This window comes from Cornus florida, unplaced genomic scaffold, assembly GCF_030987335.1.
Source record: "Cornus florida cultivar Cherokee Brave unplaced genomic scaffold, ASM3098733v1 CherokeeBrave_3.0.0_Hap2_Chr04, whole genome shotgun sequence".
In the NCBI taxonomy this organism is placed as follows: Eukaryota; Viridiplantae; Streptophyta; class Magnoliopsida; order Cornales; family Cornaceae; genus Cornus; species Cornus florida.
The window spans coordinates 33,862,589-33,889,601 of record NW_026775574.1 but is presented as its reverse complement, the minus strand read 5'-3'; the positions used below and the strand labels follow the sequence as shown (position 1 = coordinate 33,889,601).

General features: G+C 36.6%; 1 protein-coding gene across 1 annotated transcript; it reads left to right on the top strand.

Moving 5' to 3' along the window:
- Positions 1-10,504: 10,504 nt before the first annotated feature.
- On the top strand, positions 10,505-25,795 carry LOC132303131 (uncharacterized). The gene is made up of 6 exons (XM_059800246.1): positions 10,505-10,764; positions 10,880-10,919; positions 11,038-11,118; positions 16,682-16,868; positions 24,866-25,133; positions 25,417-25,795. The coding sequence occupies exons 1-6, from the start codon at positions 10,708-10,710 to the stop codon at positions 25,621-25,623; spliced, it is 840 nt and encodes a 279-aa protein (XP_059656229.1). The 5' UTR covers positions 10,505-10,707; the 3' UTR covers positions 25,624-25,795.
- The last annotated feature ends 1,218 nt before the right edge of the window (positions 25,796-27,013 follow it).

Genomic DNA, 27,013 nt, shown 5'->3' with positions numbered 1-27,013 from the left:
ATCCGAATCTGACAGTGATGAAGAAATTTATATGCTCAACTTCACTTCGCCTCCCGAAAAAGAATCCTCTACTAACATTAAGTTAAGCAATGTTATCGAAGAAAAAGTCCAGTTTACGAACGAACAACTCATTCAGTTCGCCAAACTCCAGAAATTGAAGAAAGAAGAAGTTTACAAGACTTCTAGATTCTCACTTTTTTCTAGATGAATTCTGGAACAATTTAGTGGAAACACCACAGTTGATTATACAACTTCTCGTGGAATGCCTGAATTCAACATCTTCAGCAAAGATAAAGTTGATCGATGGAGAAAACAATTTCCTCAGGCTCGATACATCCACATAGGAATGGTCCAAATCAAGATTACTTCCTTGTTCCGCAAAGGAACTGACCAACCCATTGTTATTCTAGCTTTAGATAATAGACTACACAACCCGATTGATGCCTTAATCGGCGGTGTTCAATCTAATCAAGTAAACAATGTTATTTGGTTCAAACTCACACCAAATTATTTTGTTGCAATCGATGATCCCAACATCAAAAAAGAGAACACTTGGAGGTATATGTCATTTTTTATACTTTGCAAGTAAGCAAAAAAGTTAATACTTCTCTACTACAATTTTAATGGCATGAAGCAAATATTCGAATAACAACAATAAAATCAAAATAGTAACAAAGCTACCAAATTATATCATTGATTAAAGATATGATCTCAATGGCAACCATAGGGCCATGAGACCAAACCTCTTTTAAATACTTAAAAAGACATACCATTATGTAAGAAACATGACTATTACTAAAATACTTTAGTAATACGACAACCATAGGGCCATGAGACCAAACCTCTTTTAAATACTTAAAAAGACATACCATTATGTAAGAAACATGACTATTACGTTAGAGTCATAAAACTTCTTAACGAAATCACTATAATTTATATGACAATTGATACGTTATAAAACTATAGTGAAAAAAAGAGAATTAATTCATTGTTACCAATATGACAACTAGGTGTCAAGGGGCCGCAATTAATCTTGATACCAAAAAGTAATTATATCATACTCATTAAATCATGAAACAAATATACAAACAACTACTCATTTCATATGGGTGCACACGTAGTATAATAGCAAGACAGGCATATCATTAATATCAAAGCCTTAGTAGATTGAACCTATAAAAGTAATAGGATTTTTTTAGGATTACCTTATTTCTTATGACTACCGAAAAGAATCACCACTGTTTTGGAATAGCCGAATAGGACCACCACCAATACTAGAATACCAAGGATCAATGAATGAAAGGTGTCTGAGGGCTTTATGGAATAAAGAGGGGCCATGTTACTAAAGAGTATATTTCTGTGTATTTTTGTGTGTGTTGGATCTATCTATGAATTTGTCTATCGTGGATGGCTGTTGAAGGCTTAAAGGAATGTCAAAAGGGGTTGTATCAAATAAGTTGAAGAAGGTTTGGATGCCGAAAGAGAGGAGGTTTAGGGTTTCTGTAGTCATTAAAGTTTTTCTTTTATATTGTCTGTCGGTTCCTCATAATCAAACTTGAACGGGTTAGGGGTCCGAAATTACTATTTTGCCCCTTCCTTGATCAAGTGTTATGAGTCACATTATGAACTTGACTCTAGGCCTATCCTAAGATTTTGGGACATTCTGGACCTAACAATGATGTCCACTTTACTATCTAGAGATCAATTTTTTTGATTTTTCTAGTTTGACTAGAGTAGTTTTATTTTTCATTAGTGAATATATTGAAAAATAATGATAATGATCTTCAGTAGAATTTTGTAGCAATGACCATACAAATTGGTAGGGGAAAAATGGGGTGTCTACAAGGAACAAACATGAGACAACAAGTAATGCGACAGTGTGAGTCGTATGGTACGAAGTTGTCGCTGTAGTTAGTCATCTTTGCCACAAATTTGAAGCTTCTTCATCAATGGCATCAATAGCAAGAGGGGGAGAAAGACGGTGACACCAGTTAATCTTTTGAACTACAAAAGTGGGGTCTTTAGTGACTAAGTGAGTCACCGGTGACTTAGTTGCCGTAGATTTCAAGGTTCTTGTTATCGTTAATGGTGAGAGGGAGAGACAAAGACACATAATAACTTTAAACCCTAAGGTTATGTTTTGTACGGTGGGAATGAAAAGAAAGGATAACATTAGTTATGAGGAAAAGGGAAAGGGAAAGGGAAAGGGAAGGGAAGGATAATTTTAACCTCCTATTGTGTTTGGTTGAGTAATAGGGAAAAGAAAGGAAATGAAAGTATTTTAATAAATTTACTATTATGCCCTTCTATATTTTAAAAGATAAATTTATGGGCCTCAAAATTTATTGGCCCATGGATGATGGGCCACCAGGAAAAAAAAATACTGAGTATATATTTCTAGGGCAAATCATTTCAGCCTCCCCAATCGCCTCCATCATTATTATCGATCTCAACTCTAAACTTGCCCCTTTTTTTTTTCCTAAATGGTGTGTTTTTGTTTTTTTTTTTTTTTTTCCTAAATGACGGAAATTTTATAAATTTTCAAGTAAAAGTACAATTACACACGAGGAGAACCCTCACAATATCCCATAAACAAAGGGATACACCAAAAGAAACCCTAGAAATCAAAAGCATTCAAGATCATATGATATCCTGGACGCATACCCCCAAGACATCCATAACATCCCAAATAATACATTTAACTAAAACCATATGATTTCTAGAACCCTCATCATGTAGCCTACGATTCCTTTCATTCCAAATGAAATAAAGAGTGGTAGAAAACATCATTCGAAGCAACTTGTTCCGAAAAGAATTTATCTTCACTTTATGCACCAAAACTGTCTTGAATCCCTCAAGTGATAACCAACCCGTAATATCCCAATTCAAAATCACCCCCAAACCATACCAAACCAGCTTTGTAAATTCACACTGACAGAACATATGCTCAGTACTCTCCACATTACCCAAACATAAGACACATCTAAAGGCTATCTGAACTCCCCTTCTTTGAAGATTTGTATGTGTTAAAATCCCTTCCTGAAGTGTTAACATTGCATGCACTGACCAACGAGGTCTTCCCCCATTCCAACACAAACTAAACCAATTAACTTCTGGAATAGGAACCCTACAAACCTCCCACGCAGTTCTGAAAGTAAACTCAGCCCTCTGCCACAACACTTTATTTGAACCTCCAAAAATACTATACTGACTGCAAAACTGAAGCATCTCTTGAAGATCAGTAGTAAATTTACCCACATCCCAAGTGTTATTAGAAATTAAATAACTTAAGGGCGTGTCCTTCACAGGATGCAAAGCTCTCAACATCCTATAACTAAATTTCTGAGACAAAAAGCCTTCACACCAAGGATCTAAGAACAGCTTTATGGAAGAGCCATCTCCAATTCTATAACTGCATCCTAACAACATCACCTCCCTTGCTGCAACAATGTTCTTCCAGGTAGATGAATAAATATCATGAACCACAGCTTGCCAATAAGCTGTATTTCTAGCATAACAATTTCTAAACCAAGCCACCCATAACCTGTCTTTTGAAATCAGGAAATCCCAGGCAAGAGAGCACTTTGCAGCCTTGTCGATGTCCATTAATCTTCGAATACCAAATCCACCTTTAGCTTTAGGAGCAGTAATTTTCTTCCACCCTAAACCATGAAACTTTCTCACATTATCTTCTTGCCCCCAAATGAAGTTTCTCATCCTTCTTTCTATGGTATTGATCACTATGGCCGGTAAAGAAAAAACAGAAACCCAATAGTACACCAATGGAGTGATCACTGCCCTCACCAACTCCACTTTCCCAGCCAATGAAAGATTTAGCCCTACCTAAGTAGTGGTAGATGCAATCATTTTCTCAATAAGAGGTTTGCAATCTCAAATCTTAATAGCCTTGTCAAAAATAGGAAGTCCCAGGTGCTTGAATGGAAGTTTTCCCAGCTTGCAACCCAGAATGGAAAATACAGTTTTGCTTCTCTTTACTGTCTTAGTTAAATAAACTTCAGATTTTTCTTTATTAACCCCCAGACCAAAATTACATTCGAATTGTTTCATAAACCTCTTCAAAGTTACAACACTGTCCAAGTTAGCTCTAACTACAATCAACAAATCATTTGCAAAGAGTTGATGTGAAACAGGCACCTCAGCCTTTCTGGCAACCTTAGAAATCACTAAATTACCTCTGTTAACTTCAAATGTAAACATACCTGATAAGTATTCTATAACAAAGGTAAAAAGAAGAGGAGATAAGGGGCAACCTTGTCTCAACCCCCTACTTGATTTGAAATACCCGGCAGGACTTCCATTTATCAGCAAAGAGAACCAAACAGTTGAGATACATTCTTTAATCCACCCAATCCATCTATTACCAAAACCAAACTTGTTCAACAACTGGATTAAAAAATCCCATTTAACTGAATCATAGGCCTTTTTGATGTCCATCTTCCATGCAATGGTTGGTTTGGTATGATTATGACCAAACCTTTTCAGCAATTCATGAGCCAAAATTATGTTATCTTGGATTTTCCTTCCTTTAATGAAAGCATTTTGTTTGTGTCACCAAATTTCCAAGAGACTCACTTAATCTAACTGCAAGAATCTTAGTGATAATCTTATACAAAACATTACATAGAGAAATAGGTCTGAACTCCCCAACTTTAGTAGCTTCTTTCTTCTTTGGAATAAGTGTAATGAAGGTGCTGTTAATACCTTTTCCCAAAGCTGGATTTTGAAAAAATTGAAGTACAGCATTAGTGACATCTTCACTCACAATTCTCCAGTATTGTTGATAAAACCTCGATGTAAACCCATCAGGTCCAGGGGCTCTATCAGCTCCCATGCCAAACACAATTTGCTTGACCTCCAACCTGGTGATAGGAACCTCAAGGGCAGTAGCATCTTCCACTGACAATTTCTTCCTAATAAAATTTTCTGATACATGGATATCAGCACAATCAGGTTTTGTAAACAGTTCCCTAAAATAGTCAATCAACCTCTTTTGAATAATATTTGAGTCATGAGTGGTTACTCCATCCCCATCCTCCAACACTGTGATATTATTACATGTTCTATATTGCTTGATCTTTTGGTAAAAGAACTTTGAATTTCTGTCAAGGTCTTTTAACCCATTTAATTCTAGCCTTCTGAGCAAGGATCACAGCCTCATTGGTTAAGGTAGATTCAAATTCCATCTTAGCATTGAATTCCTTCTGGATACTCTCAACATCCATTGGATTTTGCTGAACTTCCATTTGGCAGGCCTCAAGATTCCTTCTAGCTTTGCAAACACCCTCAAACACAGAACCAAACTCCATTGTATTCCAATTTTTAACAGCAACCTTTATGATATTCAATTTCTGCCACAAAATCTGAATTAGATCTCCTTTAACTTTTCTCTTCCAAGCCTCTTCCACCACTGGAGAAATTGCAGGTTGAGTATTCCACACTTGAAGAAATCTGAATGGTTTAGGACCTAAAGCAATTTTATCTTGACATTACACGCACAATCCCCAATGATCAAAAATTAAATGAGGGGTTAACAATACTTGAGAAACAGGAAAGGAGTTATGCCAAGCATCATTCATAAGAGCTCTATCCAATTGGCCATAAATCATTTGCCTACTAAACTGATTATTACACCAAGTGTGACTTCCATTCAAAACTGGTATATCAGTAATACCTAGAACATCAATCAAATGGTTAAATTCTTTGAGAAACCCAGGAGGATGATCTTTCCCCCCTTTCTTTTCATGATTATACCTCACAATATTCCGATCACCAATTAAAATCCAAGCCCCATGAACAATCTGAAAAAAAATTTAACAAATCACTCCACAATTGTCTTCTTTCAACCACTGTATTAGCAGCATATGCAATAGCCACAAAAAACTTCACTCCTCTAGTTCGAATTGTAACCTTTAGTAGTATAACTTGAGCCCTAATATCATGAGTCTAGACATCAAACACTAGAGGATCCCAACCACACCATATCCTTCCCCCATGATGAACACTGTAGTTGTTAATCCATCAAAATAAACCATTTATATATAAAAGAAAAAGTAGTACAATTACTAATAGGAGATGAACTCTCCAGCAGAAAGAAAAGTAAATGGACTAAGTCCATTTACATAGCACAACAAAATAAACCTAAACAGACTAAAACATCCCATTATGAAAACCTTTAAATAGACCATGTTGTACTTGAAAATTCTTGTCAAAATACATAAAAACTGATGTCATGACCTTCCATTCTAGCTGAACTCAAACTAGATATGCAGCCAAACTTCTATCAGCAACAAATCGACCAGCAAAGCTTCATTACACCACATCAAAAAGAACAAGGAAATCAGCAAGACCAATAGAAAAGAAGTTTAAAACTTCCCAAACTATATCATTTGCAGCAGCAGTAGAGGAAACTTTTGTATCACAATGTAATGCTGAATTACTCACCATCCAGATCTTCCAAACAAACACAACAAAGAACCTTTTCAACAACTTGAACTTAAAACCCTTAGGCTATGTAATCTGCAGAATCTAATCCACAAACAAATTAAGCTCTTGGAACTTTTGATTAGGAATTTTCAACCAAAAAACAATCTGCTGCTAGACATCAATAGCATACACACAAGTACAGAATAAATGATTATTATTATCTTCAGCCTGAAAACAGTTATGACATACTGATGGTCCATGGAAACCCCTTCTTTGTAAATTAACAAAAGAAAGATTTTTGTTATGCATGATAATTGCAAAAACCACAAAAATCCTTGGTCTACAATATTTCCAACACAGACCTTTCCACCGAACCACTTGCCCTCTAGCCCTGCAAGTTATCCAGGCATTCTTCAAACTGAACACATCATGCATCCAACAAATCTCATCGTTACCAGCTTTTGGAGTGATATTAACAATAAATGTAACAGCAGGTTCTAGGAAAAAAATAGGTAAAACCCATCCACCATCAACAAGAAGAGTAGTTGTTGTAGCTTGTTTATCAAAATTTCTAAACATAGTTGCCCTAAATCTCTGTACCAATGATAGACCTGCACAACAAGGATCAAATAACATATTAAAGGATCCACCATTTCCAATCTTAAACACCACATTTTCTTGAAAAAAGTCTCTTGTATCCAGAATCTGTTTCCAAATACTGGAGTCTTGAGGTTTTGGTAGAACTATCCAGAAATTATGATACTGTAAGTATCTAGCATGCATCCATTGCACCCATAAAGTCTTCTTGTTCCTCAGAATATCCTAACAGATTGAAACCTTAGCTGCAAAATCAATGTCAGAAATTCTGCGTAGATTAAAGCCACATTTTGCATAAGGGAGAGTTACTTGACTCCATTTTAGTTGGGACATCTTTCTTGAGTCTAACTTACCACTCCATAAAAAGTGTTTTAACTTTTTCTCCAAAGCAGTAATGCATCCCCAGGATATTTTGAAACCAAATATCCAATGATATAAGAATGAATATAGAACTGATCTAAGGAGCTCAATTCTACCTACAAGGGAAAGGTTGATAGTATTCCAGTGATCCAACCTTGCATTTACTTTATCAAATAATCCTTTGCAATCAACACTCTTCAAAACTCTGTTCATTAGAGTAATTCCAAGATATTTTATAGGAAAAGCTTCTTCTTTCAGTTGTAAAATCCGTAAAATTCTTATTCTCCTCCTGATAGCCTTAGAAAATATGATGGAACTCTTATCTTTATTCACTTCAAGCCCAGATACCTTATGAAACCTTTTAAGCAGCTCATCAACTGTCTTAGTAGTAGAGATATTTGCCTTCACAATAATAAATAGGTCATCAACATAAAATGCACGAGAAACTAACATTCCAGTTTTCTGAACAACATTACATAGCTTGATCTGCCTTCCCACAATTTTATCATGCATCAGAGTTGAGAAATGATCAGTAATTAATGTAAACAAAAGAGGAGAAAGAAGGCAGCCTTGTAGAAGACCTCTCCCAGCTGAGAAATAACCAATAGGCACCCCATTGCAAAACACTAAAAACTTAGAAGAAGTAACACATTGAACAACACACTGAATCCATTTATTACTAAAACCATATAACTGGAGGTTTTTTTGGTATGAAATCCCAACTAACAGAATCATAAGCTTTCCTAAGATCCACCTTCAAAGCCATAACAGGACCTGTTGTCTTCAATCCAAAATTTTTGATCACATCAGCCACCAACAATATATTATCATGAATTCTTCTTCCCTTGATAAAAGCAGATTGCTCCAACCCAACAATATTAGGAAGAACAACACTTAACCTATTTGCCAAAATTTTGGAAATAATTTTGTAACTAAAATTACATAAAGCAATTGGTCTGTAATTTTCTACTTTGTCCCCATGATTTTGCTTTGGAATCAAGGTAAGGAAAGTAGAGTTAATCCCCATAGGCATCACAGTAGCATTGAAAAAGAAGACAATAGCATTGATCAAATCAAGACCTACAATATGCCAAAATTTCATCAAGACCTATAAGTTTTATCAAAATACAACTTGACCTCTCTCTCTCTGCAACTGCAAACTACAAAATCTACAAGAATTAGAAGTTCAAAACCCATATATATTTTAGTTTATATATCTGTTTGCAAGAATCAAAAGTTCAAAACCTATTACCTATATCAAAACCCATATCGGCATATCATTTCAGATTGTTCAAAAAATCAAAACCTATATCTTTCAGTTTCCATCGCCCGCTGCTCCAGTTCGAGTTCATCGTTCGCAAACTTCAGCCGCTGGCCCACTGTATCTCAACTCTCTTCCCTGCCCCTTCTTTCTCTGTAACTGCTAACTTCAGCCGCTGGCCCTCTGTCTCTTAACTCTCTTGCCCTAAAATCAAGTGTAATCTTGAGGGTAAATTTGGCATCACAAATAACAGATCAAGCCCTTCCTCCACTTTCCTTCCATTTCCTCCTATTTTTGGGAGGATAAGGAAATTATTGTTAAGCCTATTGATAACCTTCCAAAACCTTTTCTTTCCTTCCAACCATTTTTGACAAACATAATTTTTTAATCACCCTCAATCACCTTTCCTTTTCTTTCCTTTCCTTCCTTTTTCATTACACCAAACTGACCTTAAGGGTATGTTTGGTAGGGTGGGTTTGAAAGGGAAGGATAATATTAGTTATGAGGGAAAGGAAATGGAAAGGAAGGGAAGGGAAGGATAATTTTAATTTTGTATTGTGTTTGGTTGATTAATGAAGGAAAAGAAAGGGAAGGGTAATAATTATGTTTGGGAAAATGAAGGGAAAGAAAGGAAAAAAAAGTATTTTAATAAATTGACTATTATACCCTTTTATACTTTAAGATATATATATAATCTCCTATGGCCACAAGAAAAGAAAAAAAAAATAGGGCAAATCATTTCAGCCTCATCTCGCTTCCATCTCTATGATATATATATATATATATATATAGTCTCCTATGGCCACAAGAAAAGAAAAATAAAAAATAAAAAAAATAGGGTAAATCATTTCAGCCTTATCTCACCTCCATCTCTATTATATATATATAGTCTTATAGTCTCCTATGGCCACAAGAAAAGAAAAAAAAAGAAAAAAAAAAAAAGAAAAGGGGGCAAATCATTTCAGCCTCATCTCGCTCCATCTCTATTCTCGTTCTCAACTCAAAACTTGCCCTCTCTCTCTCTTTCTCTCCGTGAAAGCATCAGAAGTTCAAAACCCACATCTGTCTGCAAGAATCAAAAGTTCAAAACCCAGTTCGAGTTCCATCGCCGCTGTTCAGAAAATTTCAGATTGTTCAGAAAATCAAAACCTCAAGCTTGCCCCCCTCTCTCTTTGCAACTGCTAACTTGTAGGTATGGGTTTTGTGTGTAATCAAGGGCAAATTTGGCATCAGAAATCACTAACCAATCCTCTCCTTCCCTTTCCTTCCGTTCCCGCCCATTTTTGGGATGTTAAGAAATCTACTGTTGAAGCCTTGTATTAACCTTCGAAACCCTTCCCTCTCCTTTCCTTTCCTTCCACCAATTTTACTCAAACACAAGTTTTTTAATCACTCTCCATTACCTTTCCTTCTCTTTTCTTCCATTTTCACTCTACCAAACTAAGCCTAACGTTTTTTTTGGCTTGGATGGTTTGATGCAAGTGGATTCTTTGTGTTTAATGAGGCACAAATGGGTTAATTCATCACCCAAAAAGTGTGGGCAATTTAGACTTTTTAATTTTTAATAATTTTTTTAGTTAAATAATATAATTGTAATTCAATAGTAATTTGCTAAAATCAAATCAAGTGCCCGAGGGCAAATTATATCCTAGGTGTTTGTCATATACGAAATTACTTTATATAAATTATCGTATATGTAATTACGTTTTATTTAGTTACTGTATACTGATTTATTTATTATTATTATTATTATTATTTTTTTTCGTATTTACCATCTATTAAATTATTCAAAACTAATAACGTGGTCAACTTATTTATTTTGGCACTTATCCAATAAAAAACCAAGAGAAGAAATATGACAAAACGCTGAAACTGGGGGTCACAGAAAACGAAATAAGGGTTTGACGCATTCGAGACGAAGTAGATCTGTGTCGGAGCAGAAGGCGAAGAACAAACCCACGTAGAGAAAGAGGAAAATTTCTTTACCTTGCTGCCAATTATAATCATATAAGAAAATAGCAATTACTTATAAAGATTGAAACAAGATGATGTCAGGCAATTACACCAGCATAGATAATCAGCAAGTCAGCGGATCTGTACCAGTAAATTCCCTCATTCTCTCGCTAATTTTCTCTCTATATATCTTGATAATTCTCATTTAGATTATCTCAAATTAGTTCTCCAGATCTCACTCTATAATCTCTCTCGATTTCGCAGTCCGTGTCAGATCCGGGTCATGTTACAGTCAAATTCTCTGGTAACGTATAGTTTTTGGAATTCCAAACTCCGGATTTAATTTTCTTTTCTGTTTCTTGCTATATGATCTGTCATTTCGTTCTGATCTTTGGAGGTTTTTTTTTTTTTTTTTTTTTCAGATTCGAATCTCCAGACATTCCCGCCTTCCGGTGCTCAGGGGAAGATCTCCGGTGGTTCTGGACCTCCTCGCGATGCCGATGGTATGTTATGTATATTTTTTTATATATTTGTGTTGATGCAATTTGATCTGGTTTTGTGAATTTAAATATATTTGAAGGTTGTATTTAGGGAACATTAGAACTTAAACAGTAGTTGGGTGCATAATGTTCCCGGTGTTAAGAGTAAGTCCTAGAGTCATTATTGGTGAATAATTGATGCCTGACGTTTAAGGTTCTAATTCTCTGAATTGACTTGAGATCATAGAGTTTGGGTGTTAGATTCAAGCCCTTAGCAAATAGCAATGGTGTATATTACCATGACATTCACTAGCAGTAGCAGAAACAAAGAATTTAATATTTTTGCTGCATGTATATTAGCACTATGCTCTGAAAATACAATGATGTCATAGTAATGCATCAATTGAAAAGTATCGTTGCATTGATTTAGTTATAGAGTATTAGATTACATGAATTGCTTGCTGTTACATCGCCTCTGTGACGAAAAAGAACCTTTTTGCATTTAACTAGCCACAGTTTCAAACTTACCAGGTAAAATTACAAGCGAGAAACAAATTCATTTTTTTCATGTTCTCTCCTAACGAATGCCATCATTATCTTTCTAAACTGCCCTACTAATCCACTGTTGTGGTTCATTGTTAAAATGTGTGTTTTAAAGCTCATTATCACTTCTTGGTTAAACTTTAAATTATGTCTTGTTTCATTCCTTTATTAAACCTTCTTAGCATTATGCTTTTTGAATAATCTCAGCACTTGAAAAACAAAATCTGAATGGCAAACATGAACTATGAAATAAAACAAATAATATAAGGTTTCAGATCGACATATGGTTGCAATTTAAAATCCATAATAATTTGCTGGCCATATCTTGGTTGAATAATTTTTAAAAGAGGTTCTCGAAGTTGTCATTTCTGATGAGGATGAGGAATTTGTTTGTGTTTGTGGCAATAATTGTTCAACATTTAAACTAGTGGTCTGTGTTGGTTTGTATTCTTATTTTAGTTCAATCAGGTATGGATGTATACCATTTTATTGGAAGGTCTTTAACAAGCTATTATTGTATTGTTAACTACGTGGTGCTCATGGCTTGTACGAATGAAGAAGAATTCATTTATGATTGAAGAACTAGAACTTAACAATTGATAGCGAGAAAGACGAGGTTCTGATATGTTTGTTTTTGATGGTATAGCCTTTTGCTTTAAAACTCTCCTTGTATTGGGTAAATTAGTTACTTACAAATAAAATAAGTTCTCCTATTTAATATTTTGTAATAGAGTCAGATCATTTAATGAATTCAGACCTGGATATTGGTTCTTGTGAGCATGCATGAATGAAATACTTGGTTATGAATAAAGAACTGTCAAGAACTTGTTTATGACAAACTAGTGCACGAATGATAGATGGAGGTACATTATGAGTTTGTAATATGTTGGATTCCGAAACCATGGCGTCGAGTCTTTGTTTTGCATTTACCCACGTTTTGGATTAAGTATTTACTTATATAGAATAAGTACTTTAATTTATGCAATGCAGGTGATATGTGCTGGTTAATGAGTTAGACTTTATAGAGGGGGTACAGTATGTACATTTAGAATAAATAAACAAATTGCAAGATCTGAAAACAACCCAAAAGAAAGAAAAAAAGGGAAAAGAAGAAGAAGAAGGAAAGAAGAGAAGATCCTCCAATATTTCCGCTTTCCTGAAATGCGGAAGGTATCCTGTCATTAATGGAATATGATTTTCTTCAAAAGGAGTCAGGCAGGAGGATTGCAGCATTAATCCACATCTTATTTCATGCTCTTTTTACCATAAAACATTACTCTATAGATTAAATAGTCGCAGAGAGCATTTTTCCACCTCACTTGTCCTTGTTTGGTGGTCTTGCTGATGCGCTATGTCCAATGAAACATGCATTCATGGACAAAATTTTACCAAATAAAGTTTCCATATAAATGAGGCAATTGAACCATGAAGTAGCAAAGCTGTTGATTGATATATTATATGATACAACTTTTAGGATTTGTTATGTTTCTTTTGATCAAGTTATGCAACATTAGATTTTTGTCAGTCACATGGCATACAAGATCTGCAGTGCAGTTGCTGTAATGAAAAATGGTCTTTTGCCTCATTGGTGCTAATTGTCAGTTTGACACAAATACCGGTGGCTGATAGTTATACAGTTATCGATAAGTTAAACTAATGTTCAGGAGATACCCAAATTAAATCATGTTATCATAGAGTTAGAGTTGGATTAGTGGAGCATGGATTGGTTTGATTGTTTCATTTAATCATCTATCAAAACTCAAAAAGGTTCTATTGGGAAATGGTATATCTGTGTATGGTTTATTGTGTGGAGTGCTGGATTGTCCTGAAATGACATGTTCATAAAGTGATTGTCGCTAACTAAGGATGGTAAAGTAGATACTTTGCAAGAAAAGGGTAGGGAAAATCATAAATAGCCTCGTGAGAACTAACCCAAATATGAGATTGATGATGGGATTTGGGAGAGTTGACTAAGATTGTTCAACATCAGTAATGTGATATCTCTCACAGCAACAATTGAGTGTGCATTGACACAGCTCTTTGGGTTGATGGTTTCAAGGACAAGGAATGGTTTTAGCACCACAAAACAAATATCGTCTTTATCCTTAACCCATAAATGCTGTGCATAAATGCTGTGCAATTAATAATGGTGGAAGCATGCTAGAGGTTCCTAATCTAGAAGGTGATGAAATGGTTAATTTACCTTAGACATTTCAACCACATTATACTTTGTGGAATAATTCATAGTTTACAATTGTACACGATGATGCATTACATTTGGTATTCTTGGCTGGTGTCAACTATAAACAAAGATTTCTTGTTATCTCCTACCAAAAGGCTGAACTTTTCAAATTTATATCTATATGTGTGTTTATGATTGTCACGACCCATGTACCGACCGTGTGTGCAAGGAACAGAAACAAACGCGAGGTCAGTGTATCCACAGTTCAACTAAAGAACCTCTCCAACTATTGTAGGATTGGAGTGTTCGATAAGCTGATGTTCAGGACTCAGGAGATTCAGACACCCAAAGCAAATCATGTTATCATAGAATAGGAGTTGGACAAGTGGAGCATCGATTGGTTTGATTGTTTCATTTAGTCATCTATATATATCAAACCTCAAAAGAGGTTTCGATGGATAAAACAGTATATCTGTGTATGTTTTGATGTGTAGAGTGCTGGATTGTCCAGAAATGACATGTCCAAAAAGTGATTGTTGCTAAATAAGGATGGTAGAGTAGATCCTTTGCAAGATAAGGGTAGGGAAAATCACAAATGGCCTCATGAGAAATAACCTAAATATGAGATATATGCTGGGACAGTTGACTAAGATCGTTCAACAGGAGTAATGTAATGTCTCTCACAGCAACAGTAGGGATTGCACTGACACAACTCTTTAGGTGGATGGTTTCTAGGACGAAGGAATGGTTTAAGCACCACAAAACAAATATTGTCTATATCCTTCCTATACCCAAAAAATTTGTAAGACGCTGTACACATTTATGCGGAAGAATGCTTGTGGTACCTAATCTAGAAGGTGTTGAAATGGTTAATTTACTTTCTTAGATATTTCAACCTTGTTAAACTTTGCGGTATAATTCATGGTTTACTTTTGTTTCTGACAATGCATTGCATTTGGTATTTCCGGGTTGTGGTGACTGTACACGAAAATTTCTTGTTATCTCCAACCAAAAAGGCTAATATATATATATATATATATTTGTGTGTGTGTGTTTTGTTAAGTAAGCTAAATCCACTTTGAGCACCGAGGGGGCACAACCTATGTACAGACAGTGTGTGCAAGGAACAGAAACAAACGTGATGTGGCAACCTGGAAACAGTGTATCACACAGTTCAGCTAAACAACCTCTTTAACCATTGTAGAAATGAATTGTTTGCTAAGCTAACGTTCAGGAGATACCCATAGTAAATCATTTTATCATAGAATTAGACTTACGAGTGGAGCATGGATTAGTTTGATCCTTTCATTTAGCCACGTATATGCATCAAAACTTAAAAGAGCTTCTATGGGAAAACGGTATATCTACTTATGGTTTATTGTTTCAAGTGCTTGATTGTCCTGAAATGACATGTTCACAAGGTGATTGTTGCTAAATAAGGATGGTAAAATAGATCCTTTGCAAAATAAGAAAATCATAAATAGCCTCATGAGAAGTAGCCCAAATATGAGATTTATGATGGGAGAGAAGACTAAGATCATTCAACAGGAGTATGTGATATCTCTCACAGCAACAGTGGGGTGCATTGACACAGCTCTTTAGGTGGATGGTTTCAAAGACAAAGGAATGGTTTGCGCACCACAAAACAAATGTTGTCTTTATAGTTTATCCTTCCTTGACCTTTAAATATGTAAGATGCTGTACAATTATTTGTGTTGAAGAATGCTAGAGGTAGCTAATCTAGAAGGTTCTGAAATGATTAATTTACTTTCTTAGACATTTCAACCATGTTATTCATAGTTTACATTTGTACCTGAAGATGCATTGCATTTAGTATTCTTGGTTCGTTGGGACTGTACACAGATTTCTTTTTTTCTCCTACCAATAGGCTAAATTTCTTTGATTTATATGTGTGTGTGTGTGTGTGTGTATTCGTAAGTAAGCTAAATCCACTTTTGAGCACCAAAGGGGCACGACCTATGTACTGACAGTATGTGCAAGGAACAGAAACTAACGCGGGTCAGGCAACCTGAAAACAATGTATTTTCGCAGTTCAACTAACTCTCCAAACTATCGTCAAAAGATTAGAACCCCTGGGAATTTTTATTTTTTAATTTTTCCTGAATCCCCCGGTAAAGTGTGGTGAATAAAACATGCTTCTGCCTTTCCAAATGCAACTCAAATCCCTCAAAAGATTTTCTACACACAAATATATATTTTCTTCAAGACATCTAAACAGGCACAGATGGGCTACTCTCCAAGCTACTCAAAAGCCCTGCCAAGCCTGCACTACCTCTACAACAGACCTCAGCACTGTCCATGCCGTTCTAAATAGTAATATGAGAACAAACCTCTACAACAGCTCCACAATGCAATAGGAAATGGTTCACCGTCTCCTTTTCTCCCTTACACATTCAAACAGCAGTTATGGATAAAATATATAAAGCTCTCACACCACTCGACCATCGACCATCGACCATCGTTGGTTGTCAAATGGTCTGCCATAAATGACTCTTCACTGCAGTTTATAAATGATCTGGCAAAACGTTCTTTACGCGCTATCATTGCAACGGATTCTAACCCATTGTTAGTTCTCCACTACAAACAGATGTTCTTCTGAAACTCACCCCACACCTATACTGGATCCCCGTCCATATATTGAATTGAGTGAAATTTTTATGGGGGATACTTGGGGACTTTTAGTTCCTTGAAAGAAGAAGTTGATTTGGCTAGAAAGTTGCATTGTTCTCTGATTGGGCCTGTCATTTTCTGTGTTTCGATTTGAATTTTGTTTCTTGTTTTAAAAAAAAGTGTCTGAAACTATAATTTTTTTTATTAATTTGTTTATTTTGGTTGATGTAGATACATTTTCAAAACCAGTGTCTGGTTCTGATGAACCTCAGCCAAGTGGTTGGTTCCGGACATTCACAGTTGCTGCTTATAAGCCCTACTTTGATGTTGACACATCAGATGTCCTAGAGAGGATTAAAGATTCACTTTTTCCGTTCAAAGGAAGCTTTTCTGAAAAGACTGCTAATAACCCAGATTTGTAAGTTCTCGCTGGGTTTCAAACATTTCATTTGCAAATTTGAAATTGATTAAAAAATTTTACACTTAAGGCGGAAAATTTCACTTCTTGTCTCTTTAGTTTGAGTTGACAATTGACATAACCTGTTTTATTATTCTTTTTAAAGTAAATTTTTTTTATCAGATTGTGGTACCTAAAGCAAATAAAAGTACTGTTATTAAGCTATGTGTCGTAAGAGATGTGTGATTCTTTTCTTAGAAATTAATAATCCCAGAAAAAGCTGATGTTGGTTGTGAAGTAAAATATTATGGATTCTCAATTCTGTAGAAAGTCTAAATGATGTTGTTTATACTTTTATGGTCCTTTGGGCAACTGTCGTTTTCTGGAAAAGAATTATGGGTGCAACATTTCTTAAAGTAGAAATATAAAAAGAAGAGAAAGGAGAGAATTGCGTAAAGGCTTGAATAATATGAATTACTCATTCATAGCTCTAGTGTTTATAGATAAAATGAACACATGCTCATATTACAAGAAAGGAAACTAAATCAAATCTAAATCAAATCACAACTTATTCTGAAGCATATTCTATGGCATATTCTATAGCATTGTCAAATCTCTGCTATTATGGTAAGTCATTCCATAAATAGTGGCTATCATATATGCTAACGTATGCATAGTCAAATCTCTGCTATTATGGTAAGTCATACTATAAATTGTGGTATCATATATGCTAACACTTAATATTAATTTGCATGAGCAATGTACACATTTACTACCCCAAAAGATATTGAATTAATTGTTCATTATTTAAACAGGTTTTCCATAAATCAAAGGTGTGGGAAGGTTATTTTACAAAATTTTCAGAACAGAAAAATTAAATTACATATACTTTGTTCAACCATAGCCTCAACATGTTGAAGAAAATTGTTCTGTTCTTCTTTCTGATAGTACAAGAAACAATCTTTACCGGTGGGAAGGAAAAAGGACAAAATGAAGCATGATAACTCCTTTCACTAAAGAAAGAGAAGTTTCGAAAGTGAGAAGTAGAAACAGAAGCATGAGAGGCTATCTTTTCGCTTGGATATTAACCTCCAAACTAGAACACGATGATGGCTTAACTGAAAATAATATTGTTTCTTTTTTGTTCAACAATTTGCATAGAAATGCTACTTTATGTCAATGGTTTTGATGCTAGGTAAAACTTTTTTTTGATAAGTAAAATGTATTAGAAAGCGTTCAAAAGGGGAACACGTCCTGAGATATACACAAACAGAATCTATGAACAATGTCCTCTAAAGAAGAATAATCCCTCCCCCAACCCCAACAAAAAAGGGTACAAATAATAGAAAATTTCAGCTCTCCAATAGAGGACTCCTTATCAAAAGATCTTCTGTTCCGCTCTTTCCAAAGACTCCACCAAATGCAAAGAGGGGTCACCCTCTAGAAGTCTCTAGCCTGAGCTCCCACCCATTGGCCCCTCCAGATATAAAGTAATCCTCGAGAAGTCTGAGGCATGACCCAATGGATGCCAAACAAACCAAGCAAAAGACTCCAACATTCATAAACAACAGGACAATGCAACAGAAGATGATCCACGGACTCCCCAAAACACTTGCAAAGACAACATCGGTTAATAATGATATGTCTTCTCTTCCGTAAATTGTCCAAAGTCAGAATCTTACTCTAAGCTGCAGTCCACACAAAAAAGGCCACCCTAAGGGGCGTCTTAGAGAGCCACACCGTCTTCCACGGGAAGGGCAACCCATGAAACCCACAGAAGGCGCACAAAGAATGACCGGACCTGGAACGTCCCATTAGAAGAAGGCACCCAAAACAAGGAATCCACACCAGTGCCATCCAATTCCTGTCTATACAAAAGGGCCAACAATCCAGTGACATCATCCAACTCCCAATCCTGAAAAGGTCGCCTGAATCACACATCCCAAGACAACGTCCCGCTATCAAGACGATAGCAGTCAGTAACCATAGCATGTTTGTCAACAGCAATCCTAAACAATCTTGGAAACAACAGAGCCAAAGGCCTATCTTCACACCAGGAATCCTCCCAAAACCTGACAAATCTTCCATCCCGAACTCTGAATCTGATGTGTTTGGAGAATTCATCCCATCCCTTCCTAATGGACCTCCACACCCCCACACCATAAGCAGCCCTAACAGGCCTAGCTGACCACCCCCCTCTCTCCTCCCCAAAACGACAAGAAATGACCTTTCTCCATAATCTATGTCTTTCGCTGCCGAGCCTTCAAAGCCACTTGCCTAGAAGAGCATTATTAAAAGGGGCCAGTCTTCTAATTCCGAGACCACCAAGCTGAAGAGGCTTACAAACCTGATCCCATTTGACAAGATGATAGTTAAACTCCTCCCCACGACCCCCCCAAAGGAAATTCCGTTGGAGCATCTCCAGTCTTCCCACAATAGAGGTTGGAATCCTAAAAAGCGAGAGAAAGTATGTTGGAAGGCTTGACAAAACACTCTTCACTAACGTGACTTTTCCACCCTTGGAGAGATATTGCTTTTTCCAACCAACCAATCTTCTCTCGACCCGCTCAATCACCGGGTCCCAACTTCCCACCCTCCTAGCCGAGTCCCCCAGCAGTAGACCCAAATAAGAAATAGGGAAGCGTTGCGTCCCACAGCCTAAAACAGCAGCCAGAGAATCCACATCCTGCACCTCCCCCACAGGGACAAGCACACTTTTACCCACATTGACTTTCAGACCAGAGACAGTCTGAAAACAAACCAAAACATATCTCAAATACTGCAACTGGGACACCTCTGCCTCACAGAAAACAATAGTATCATCCGCAAAAAGAAGGTGAGAAATCTCCATCTGCTGAACCGATTCAGGGCCGAGCTTGAAACCCCTAATAAACCCCAAATCCACAGCCCTTCTCATCAGCTTACTAAGGGCCTTTATAACAATAATAAACAAAAATGGGGAAAGAGGGTCCCCCTGCCTCAGACCTCGAGAACTACCGAAGAATCCCGTAGGAGACCCATTAACCAAAATCGAAAATCTGACAGTGGAAACACATGTAGTAATCCATTTCCTCCATTTCGCACCAAAACCCATCCTCTCCAACAGATACAACAGGAAATTCCAACTGACATGATTGTAGGTTTTTTCGATATTCAGCTTACAAAGAACACCAGGAACACCACTACTAAGTCTAGAATCCACGCATTCACTGGCAATGAGAGCCGAGTCCAGAATCTGTCTACCCCCAATAAAGGCATTCTGAGACTCAGAAACAACTCCATCAAGCACCTCCCTCAGCCTAAGCGCAAGGACTTTCGCAATGATCTTATAGATACACCCAATCAGACTAATTCGTCTAAAGTCCTTGACATTAGTAGCACCACCCTTCTTAGGAATAAGGGCAATAAAGGATGCGTTCAGTGATTTCTCAAATCTCCCCGTGGAATGAAACTCATGAAAAGTGCTCATAATCTCAAGCCTAACCACCTCCCAACTTTCCAGCAAAAATCTCATAGTAAAACCATTGGGGCCTGGAGCCTTATCGCCATTACAACTCTTGAGAGCCTTCAGCACCTCCGAAAAGGGAACCTCCAGCCCATCCCTTTCCAAAACAGAGATAGAGTCAAAATGAAGGTCATCAAGCCTTGGCCTCCATCGAAGAGGCTCAGAATAAAGCCTTTGGTAGAAAGAGACAATACCATTTCAGACCTCCTCCTCTGTAGACAAGACCGTACCATCCACAGACAGTCGCCCAATATGGTTGCCCCTCCTATGAGCATTAGCAGTTCTATGAAAAAACTTGGTATTACGATCCCCCTCTTTGAGCCATAAGGCCCGAGATTTCTGGCGCCACGAGATTTCCTCCAATAGAGCAATTTCCACACATTCTGCCTGACAAGCTGCTCTCCTAGTGCGATGAGACTCAGAAAGAACACCCTCCCCTTCCATTCTATCGATCTCGGCAATATCAGCCAAAGCCCTATTCTTCTTCCACTCCAAATTCCCAAACTCCTCCTTATTCCACCTTTTGAGCTTATTCTTCAGGAGTCGAAGCTTGCTTGCAAGAATGAAATTGGACGTACCCACCACCGGGTTCTCCTCCCACCAAGAAAGCAAAGAGACCTGGAAATTATCCGCTCGAAGCCACATGTTCTCAAATCTAAAAGGAGTGCAACGAGATCTCAAACCTCCACAATCCAAAACCAAGGGGATATGGTCCAACGTAACCCTAGCCAGCACAGCTTGAACAACATCCGGGAACTTCTCCTCCCAGCCGCTGGAAATCAGAAATCTATCAAGCCGAGAAAAAGTTGGCGATTCCCTCCCGCTGGACCAAGTAAAAGAAGCTCCCTCAAGAGGAAGATCAATAAGCTGATGACCATCAATAAAATCAGAAAAATGCATCATAGCTTGAGTCCACGAACCACCTGTAGATCTCTCTGCTGGTGATCTAACCACATTAAAATCACCGGCCACACACCAAGGAAGAGACCACCTCCCCTTCACCCCACTCAACTCCTCCCACAAATAATGCCACAATTTGCACAAGAATGCTTCTTGAAGTCCACTGATTTGAGTCTTGGTAACACTCATGCCTCATTGGAAGATTCTTTATTGAAGAATTCCCTTGGTCCTGCTATATATCACCTCTTTAAATGCCCCATTTCAAATCAAGAAGCATGGTGAAGGTGAACTTGGAAAACTACCTAATCTTGAGAAGATGGCAGAATTTGTCAATTAGGGTCTCCAGAAATTTCTTCAATCTCTAATAATCTTGAGTTGCCAATCCAAAGATGACCAATCAACCTGTTCTTATTGCTGAACCCTTCCCCGTCCTTGACAAACTTACCCCAGGATCTATGCTTACCACTTCGAACTATGTTAGACTTGTGGTTAAGAGAATAAGTCCACAATGAAAAAGATCTTAAACTAACACAAATTTAAGTTACCATGAAACTTGAGTCTTTTTTTTTTTTGTACAAGGTAAAAGGCATTTGACAGCAATTTCAAATTTCCATTTTTACTTGTCGTATAGATAATTTCCATTTTCTTTAACTTTTGATACTAAAAGAAAAAGTCATCTAATTCTTCTTTTTGCGATATGAGAAATTACTATTTTTCTGGTCTCTTGTATACTAATCCTAGATATGTTTGTGAAAAAGATTTTCAGGTTTGTTGTAATGTAAATGTTTTACCTTTATGTCAGTATCTTTGATTGTGAGCAGTCTATGCATTTAGAATTTTGTATATCTTGTCCTTCCTACATGAAAAGAACCTTTCAGTTTCCTAACTCTTGACCCTTGGCTACTGACATTTCGGTGGTGCTCCCACACCTGCTCTTGCTTTGAGCTTCTTTGGCTTATTTTAAGAAAATGCAATGATGGGGCCATACCAAGTAGGACTGGTTTATGTTCAACACATTATAGGAAATGAGCCACACGACACTCCTGTGGCCTTGCTTTGAGATTCGAGAGCTTAATTAAGAAAAAATGTAAGGATTGGAAGTTTTCAAAGATTCTTGAGTATCCATGATACACACACATAGGAATCATATTTATCTCCGGCACTTTGTCTGGCTCTGTCTTCATTTCTGGCATATTTTCAGGGCACTACATCCTTCATCACTCTTGAATCGTCACCTTTTGGGTCACAGGATGCAAATCATAAAGTAGTACTTTGATGTGAATCATAAAGTTGCACAAGTAATCAACACTTTTTAAGTCCATGCACTTCGTAAAATTACTTAGTTTTGGGGTTTACTATCATCAGCATGCAGGAAATGATACTACTTCCATAAACTGGACAAGGAAATTTAGAAGTTTTTTGGTGAAGAGCAAGTGTTAGAGGAATAAACCAGGAGAAAGCATTGTAAGTGGAGAAGAAAGAGGGTGAAGAATGTGCTGAGATGGAAAAATGACTAGGTCGGGATAATGGTTTAAACCTGGCAATTTTAGAACCATGGAATGCCAAAGGAAAGGAGAAAGCATTAGAGAAAGACCCAGCAATAGAGGCCTTTCACAAGGCTCTAAAGAAGCGAGGGTAGAATGTGGTTGAACAACTGAAAAGATCACTGCACAGATTTTGTTGTTTGTTGTATTACTATGATCTGCCATTACAAGTAATTAAAATGATTTTGTCCCAAACTGCAATAGAATTGGAATTATGGATTATAGGTTAGAACTTTGATTTCATTGACAATCTGTTAAATTTTTTATTTTTGTATTTGCGAATGAAAGATTAAAATTGCAATGAGGCTTGGAATAGATTTTTAGAATTATTCTTGCCGATCCACTGTGATATAGTGTCTTACAAGGTTAGGCAGCTTTTGTTACTATTACTGTTGGGAACTAAGCCTATATAAAGGTTCAATTAAGGCACTATGCTGATGATCTTCAATTTAATAGAATTTATTTAAGATTCTTGGTCTATCTACGTCTCTATCCCTTCCATTCTTCCTGTTTTCTTCTCTTACCTTGTTCATCTTTTGATTGAAATTTAATAGAATTTATTGAAGATTCTTGGTCTTCTATCTGCATCTCCATCCCTTCCATTCTTCCTCTTTTCTTCTCTTACCTTGTTCAACTTTCTTCTGCAATCAGGGGGATAGATGACCCTTTTTGCATCCTCTATTTTGAAAATATTCATCTTTCTCATTCTCGTCCTCTGTTCTTTTTTCTGCTCTTTTCCTTCCTGAAAAACCCTAGCAGAGGTTTTATACTCATTCCCAGGTAGCACTACTGCCAGTTCTATTTCAATATAACTTTAATGATACTAATTTGGATTTGAGTTATTATATATATTAGGTTCTACGCTTGGTGATGGATGAATTCTTTGTATATTACATATTTTCCTTTTAAATTACTTGTTACGGCATTACTGTGGATTTTGACTATTATAATTTAGGTAGTTTTGGTACTATTTTCACTGAGAAATCTTACAATTAAATGGTACTAACTGACATAAAGGGACAATTTCAGAGACAAAATTGCATTATTTCCAAGATTACCGCTCTATGCCTAGTAAAGAGTAGGAGTTTGATTGAAGTACTTTAAACTCAATTTTGGACCATCTTTCTTATAACCTTGATATGAGAGCCTCATATGGTTCCATGTTACAGATAGGAGTAAGTTCCATTTGAGGTTCAAATCATGAAAATTATCTTACAGATAAGGAAAAGAGAATGGCAGAAATGCGAATGTTGAGATTGATGTGCGGTAAGACTAGAAAGGACAGAATTAGATAGGAACACATTTGGGAGTTGGTTAGAGTAGCACCAATTGAAAATAAAATGAGAGAAAACAGTTAAGATAGTGCAAAGAAGACCTTTAAGTGCGCCAGTTAATAAAAGTGACATTGTCCACATTGGGGGTAATACTAGGGGGAAGAGGAAGACCAAAGTTTACGTGGGTAGAGTTAGTAAATAAAGATATGATAGCATGTGAATTGATTGAGACTATGGCCTTAAATAGAGCGAAATGGAAACATGGGATTTATGTAGCTGACCCCAAGTAATTGGGAAAATGCTTGATTGTTGTTGTATAAGGAAAAGAGAAACAAATTTCATGCCCAAACATCTATATGATTCCCTGTTACAGATAGGAGTAAATTCCAATGAGGTTTAAACATGAAAATTATCTTATAAGGAAATAAGAAACAAATTTGTACCTAAATATCTATCTATTCGACTCTTAAAAGCCTTCTCCCAACTATTTTTGACTGGCTACGTGAACATTGTTTCACCACTACACTCTAAGGCTATATATATATATGCAAGTTTAACTTCACATTTTGCAGTGCTATGATTTCCCTTTTTAACTGATTGCCACTTAATTCTGGCTTAGTAAAAGTTAGCAAGTCCATATTCTATTCTCTCTTCTCTCTCTCTCTCTCTTCTTTTTTTTGTTTGTTTTGTGGAAAAAAGGCCCATATTCTTTTTATGGTTATATGTTATTATGTATGTTCGTCTCTGTCCATCATTTGGACATATGGTTTATTATAACTTCCTATGCCTGAGCAGATATGGACCATTCTGGATATGCACTACCTTGATATTTGTGGCGGCTTCCATTGGCACATTCGTTACATACTTAGCGCACAAGCTTCGGAATAAAGAATGGAACTATGACATAAATCTGGTGACATGGTCTGCTGGTTTGTTCTATGGTTATGTCACCGTTGTTCCTCTTTGCTTGTATTTAATCCTCAAATACTTCTCTGCCCCATCTGGCCTCGTTCAGCTGTTCTGTCTTTACGGCTACTCCCTGTTTGTCTTTATTCCTGCTCTGGTAAGGGTTTATGCTTTCAGTTTATCACACACACACACACACACACACAGGGAAAATTCCATGCATGGGCCAAGAATAGAAAATTTTCACCTGATCCATTGTTCTGAGCTGAAAAACACACACACACACACAGAGGCAACATGATGCTCAATTGTAGGAAAATTCCATGCAAGGGCCAAGAATAGAAAATTTTCACCTGATCCATTGTTCTGAGCTGAAAAATTCATTTTATTTGAGATACAAATCTATTTGCTCACTAAAATTCTTGTTTTTTCGGTGGCAGTGTCTATCTGTTGTTCCGTTGGAAGCGTTTAGATGGGTGGTTGCTGGTGTAGCTGGGTTCATGTCGGCAACCTTTGTTGCACTAAATCTCCGAAACCACATTAAGGCTGCAAATGAGAGGTGGTTCTTGATTGTGGCTGGGATCTTTCTGTTGCAGGTGGCTTTGGCTGTCGTATTAAAGCTTTATTTGTTCACTGTGAAGGTATAATGCAAAATTGTTATCATCTGGTGGCATAAACATGTTATAGATCAGGAGATAGGGCTATTGGCCTATTGGCTGTCATTCGAACTTGAAACCTATGTGTTCATTCATTTTTTGGCAATACCTATCGAATATCAATACAATAAAAGAGATGGTGTCTGACTTTCATTTGATGCAATTATTTTTCTTGATACGAGAAAAACGTCTGAGCATTTTATTGGAAAAAAGGTGCCAAACATATAATGTGAGATTGTACTGTGTAAGCTAAATCATTTGAGCACGGCTCAGAGAAGTGCCTCTACCAGGCTACCCAAGCTCACCCCGATGACAAAGTTCTTCAGAATACCCTTCAATTGTTCCACATATGCATGCATCATAGAGAGCAGTTTATTTATTTTCAAAAGAGAAGGCCTATTTCCAAAGAAAAGATCAGTTTAATTGATTTTCATAACTCACATTATAAATATTTGATCCGTTTTTCACTCAAGTCTTTCAAAAAAAAAAAAAAAAAAAAAAAACACTACTCTAAAAGAGGGGACAAAAGGTGCAATAGCCATACAAGGCCTTCTCCCCAAAAGGGAGACCGGGTGTTCGAGCTTCATTGAAAGTAAAATCAAGTATACGGGAGAAGGAATAACCCATTAATCGTCATACCGAAAACCATTATTGTTGGTAAAAAGTCAAATTCATAGATGCATATGTCTTATGATTAATTTGTTGCCTAGTCCCCAAGGCTTAGGAATTGGACTAGTAGCTCTCCATTACCGCAAGAGTCTTCTTGTTTACTTTTGAAAACAAACTCATGGTAGTTTTCATTTTCTTGTTGTAGAATGCATTTGTACCACTTTACAGTATAATAGATAGAATTTGTTCTTATGACTTGAATACAAAACCTTTAAATATAAATCTTAAGCACACTACCACATTAACTACTACACTCTTGTGACTTGAGTATAATTACAAATACATATAATATTTTCGAGTTCGGATTGGGCTTCGGGCTTCATCAATATCAACCCAAGCCCAGCCCGAATTAAATTCGGACTCAAAATATATAGCCTAGACCCAAACCAAAATTAGAAAAACATTGTCCAAGCTCATAAAATTTAGAGCTGAACTTGGATTATTTCGGATTGGGCCCGCCCAAATTGCAGCCCTATGTTAAAGTGCCATAACTGTCATCAAGAAAATAAACTTTTGAGTTATGAGAATCTATTGATTATGATTGAATTAAAAAGTGAAAAATCATGTTACTTCAAGAATCGATATTATCCCTCGTGATGATTATTTTTGTTTTATGTTTTTATCATGTAGTGCATTTGTAGCCGTTCCTGAATTTGTCATGTCTTATGAAAGTGTCACAAATGTCATCAAGAAAAAAACAACAAAGCACCAG

Excerpts from the sequence above, each read along its gene's own strand:
- LOC132303131 (XM_059800246.1), top strand. The coding sequence starts at position 10,708 with ATGATGTCAGGCAATTACACCAGCATAGATAATCAGCAAGTCAGCGGA. Across the intron at positions 11,119-16,681 it reads ACCTCCTCGCGATGCCGATG|ATACATTTTCAAAACCAGTG; the intron begins GTATGTTATGTA and ends TGGTTGATGTAG. Across the intron at positions 25,134-25,416 it reads TTGTCTTTATTCCTGCTCTG|TGTCTATCTGTTGTTCCGTT; the intron begins GTAAGGGTTTAT and ends TTTCGGTGGCAG.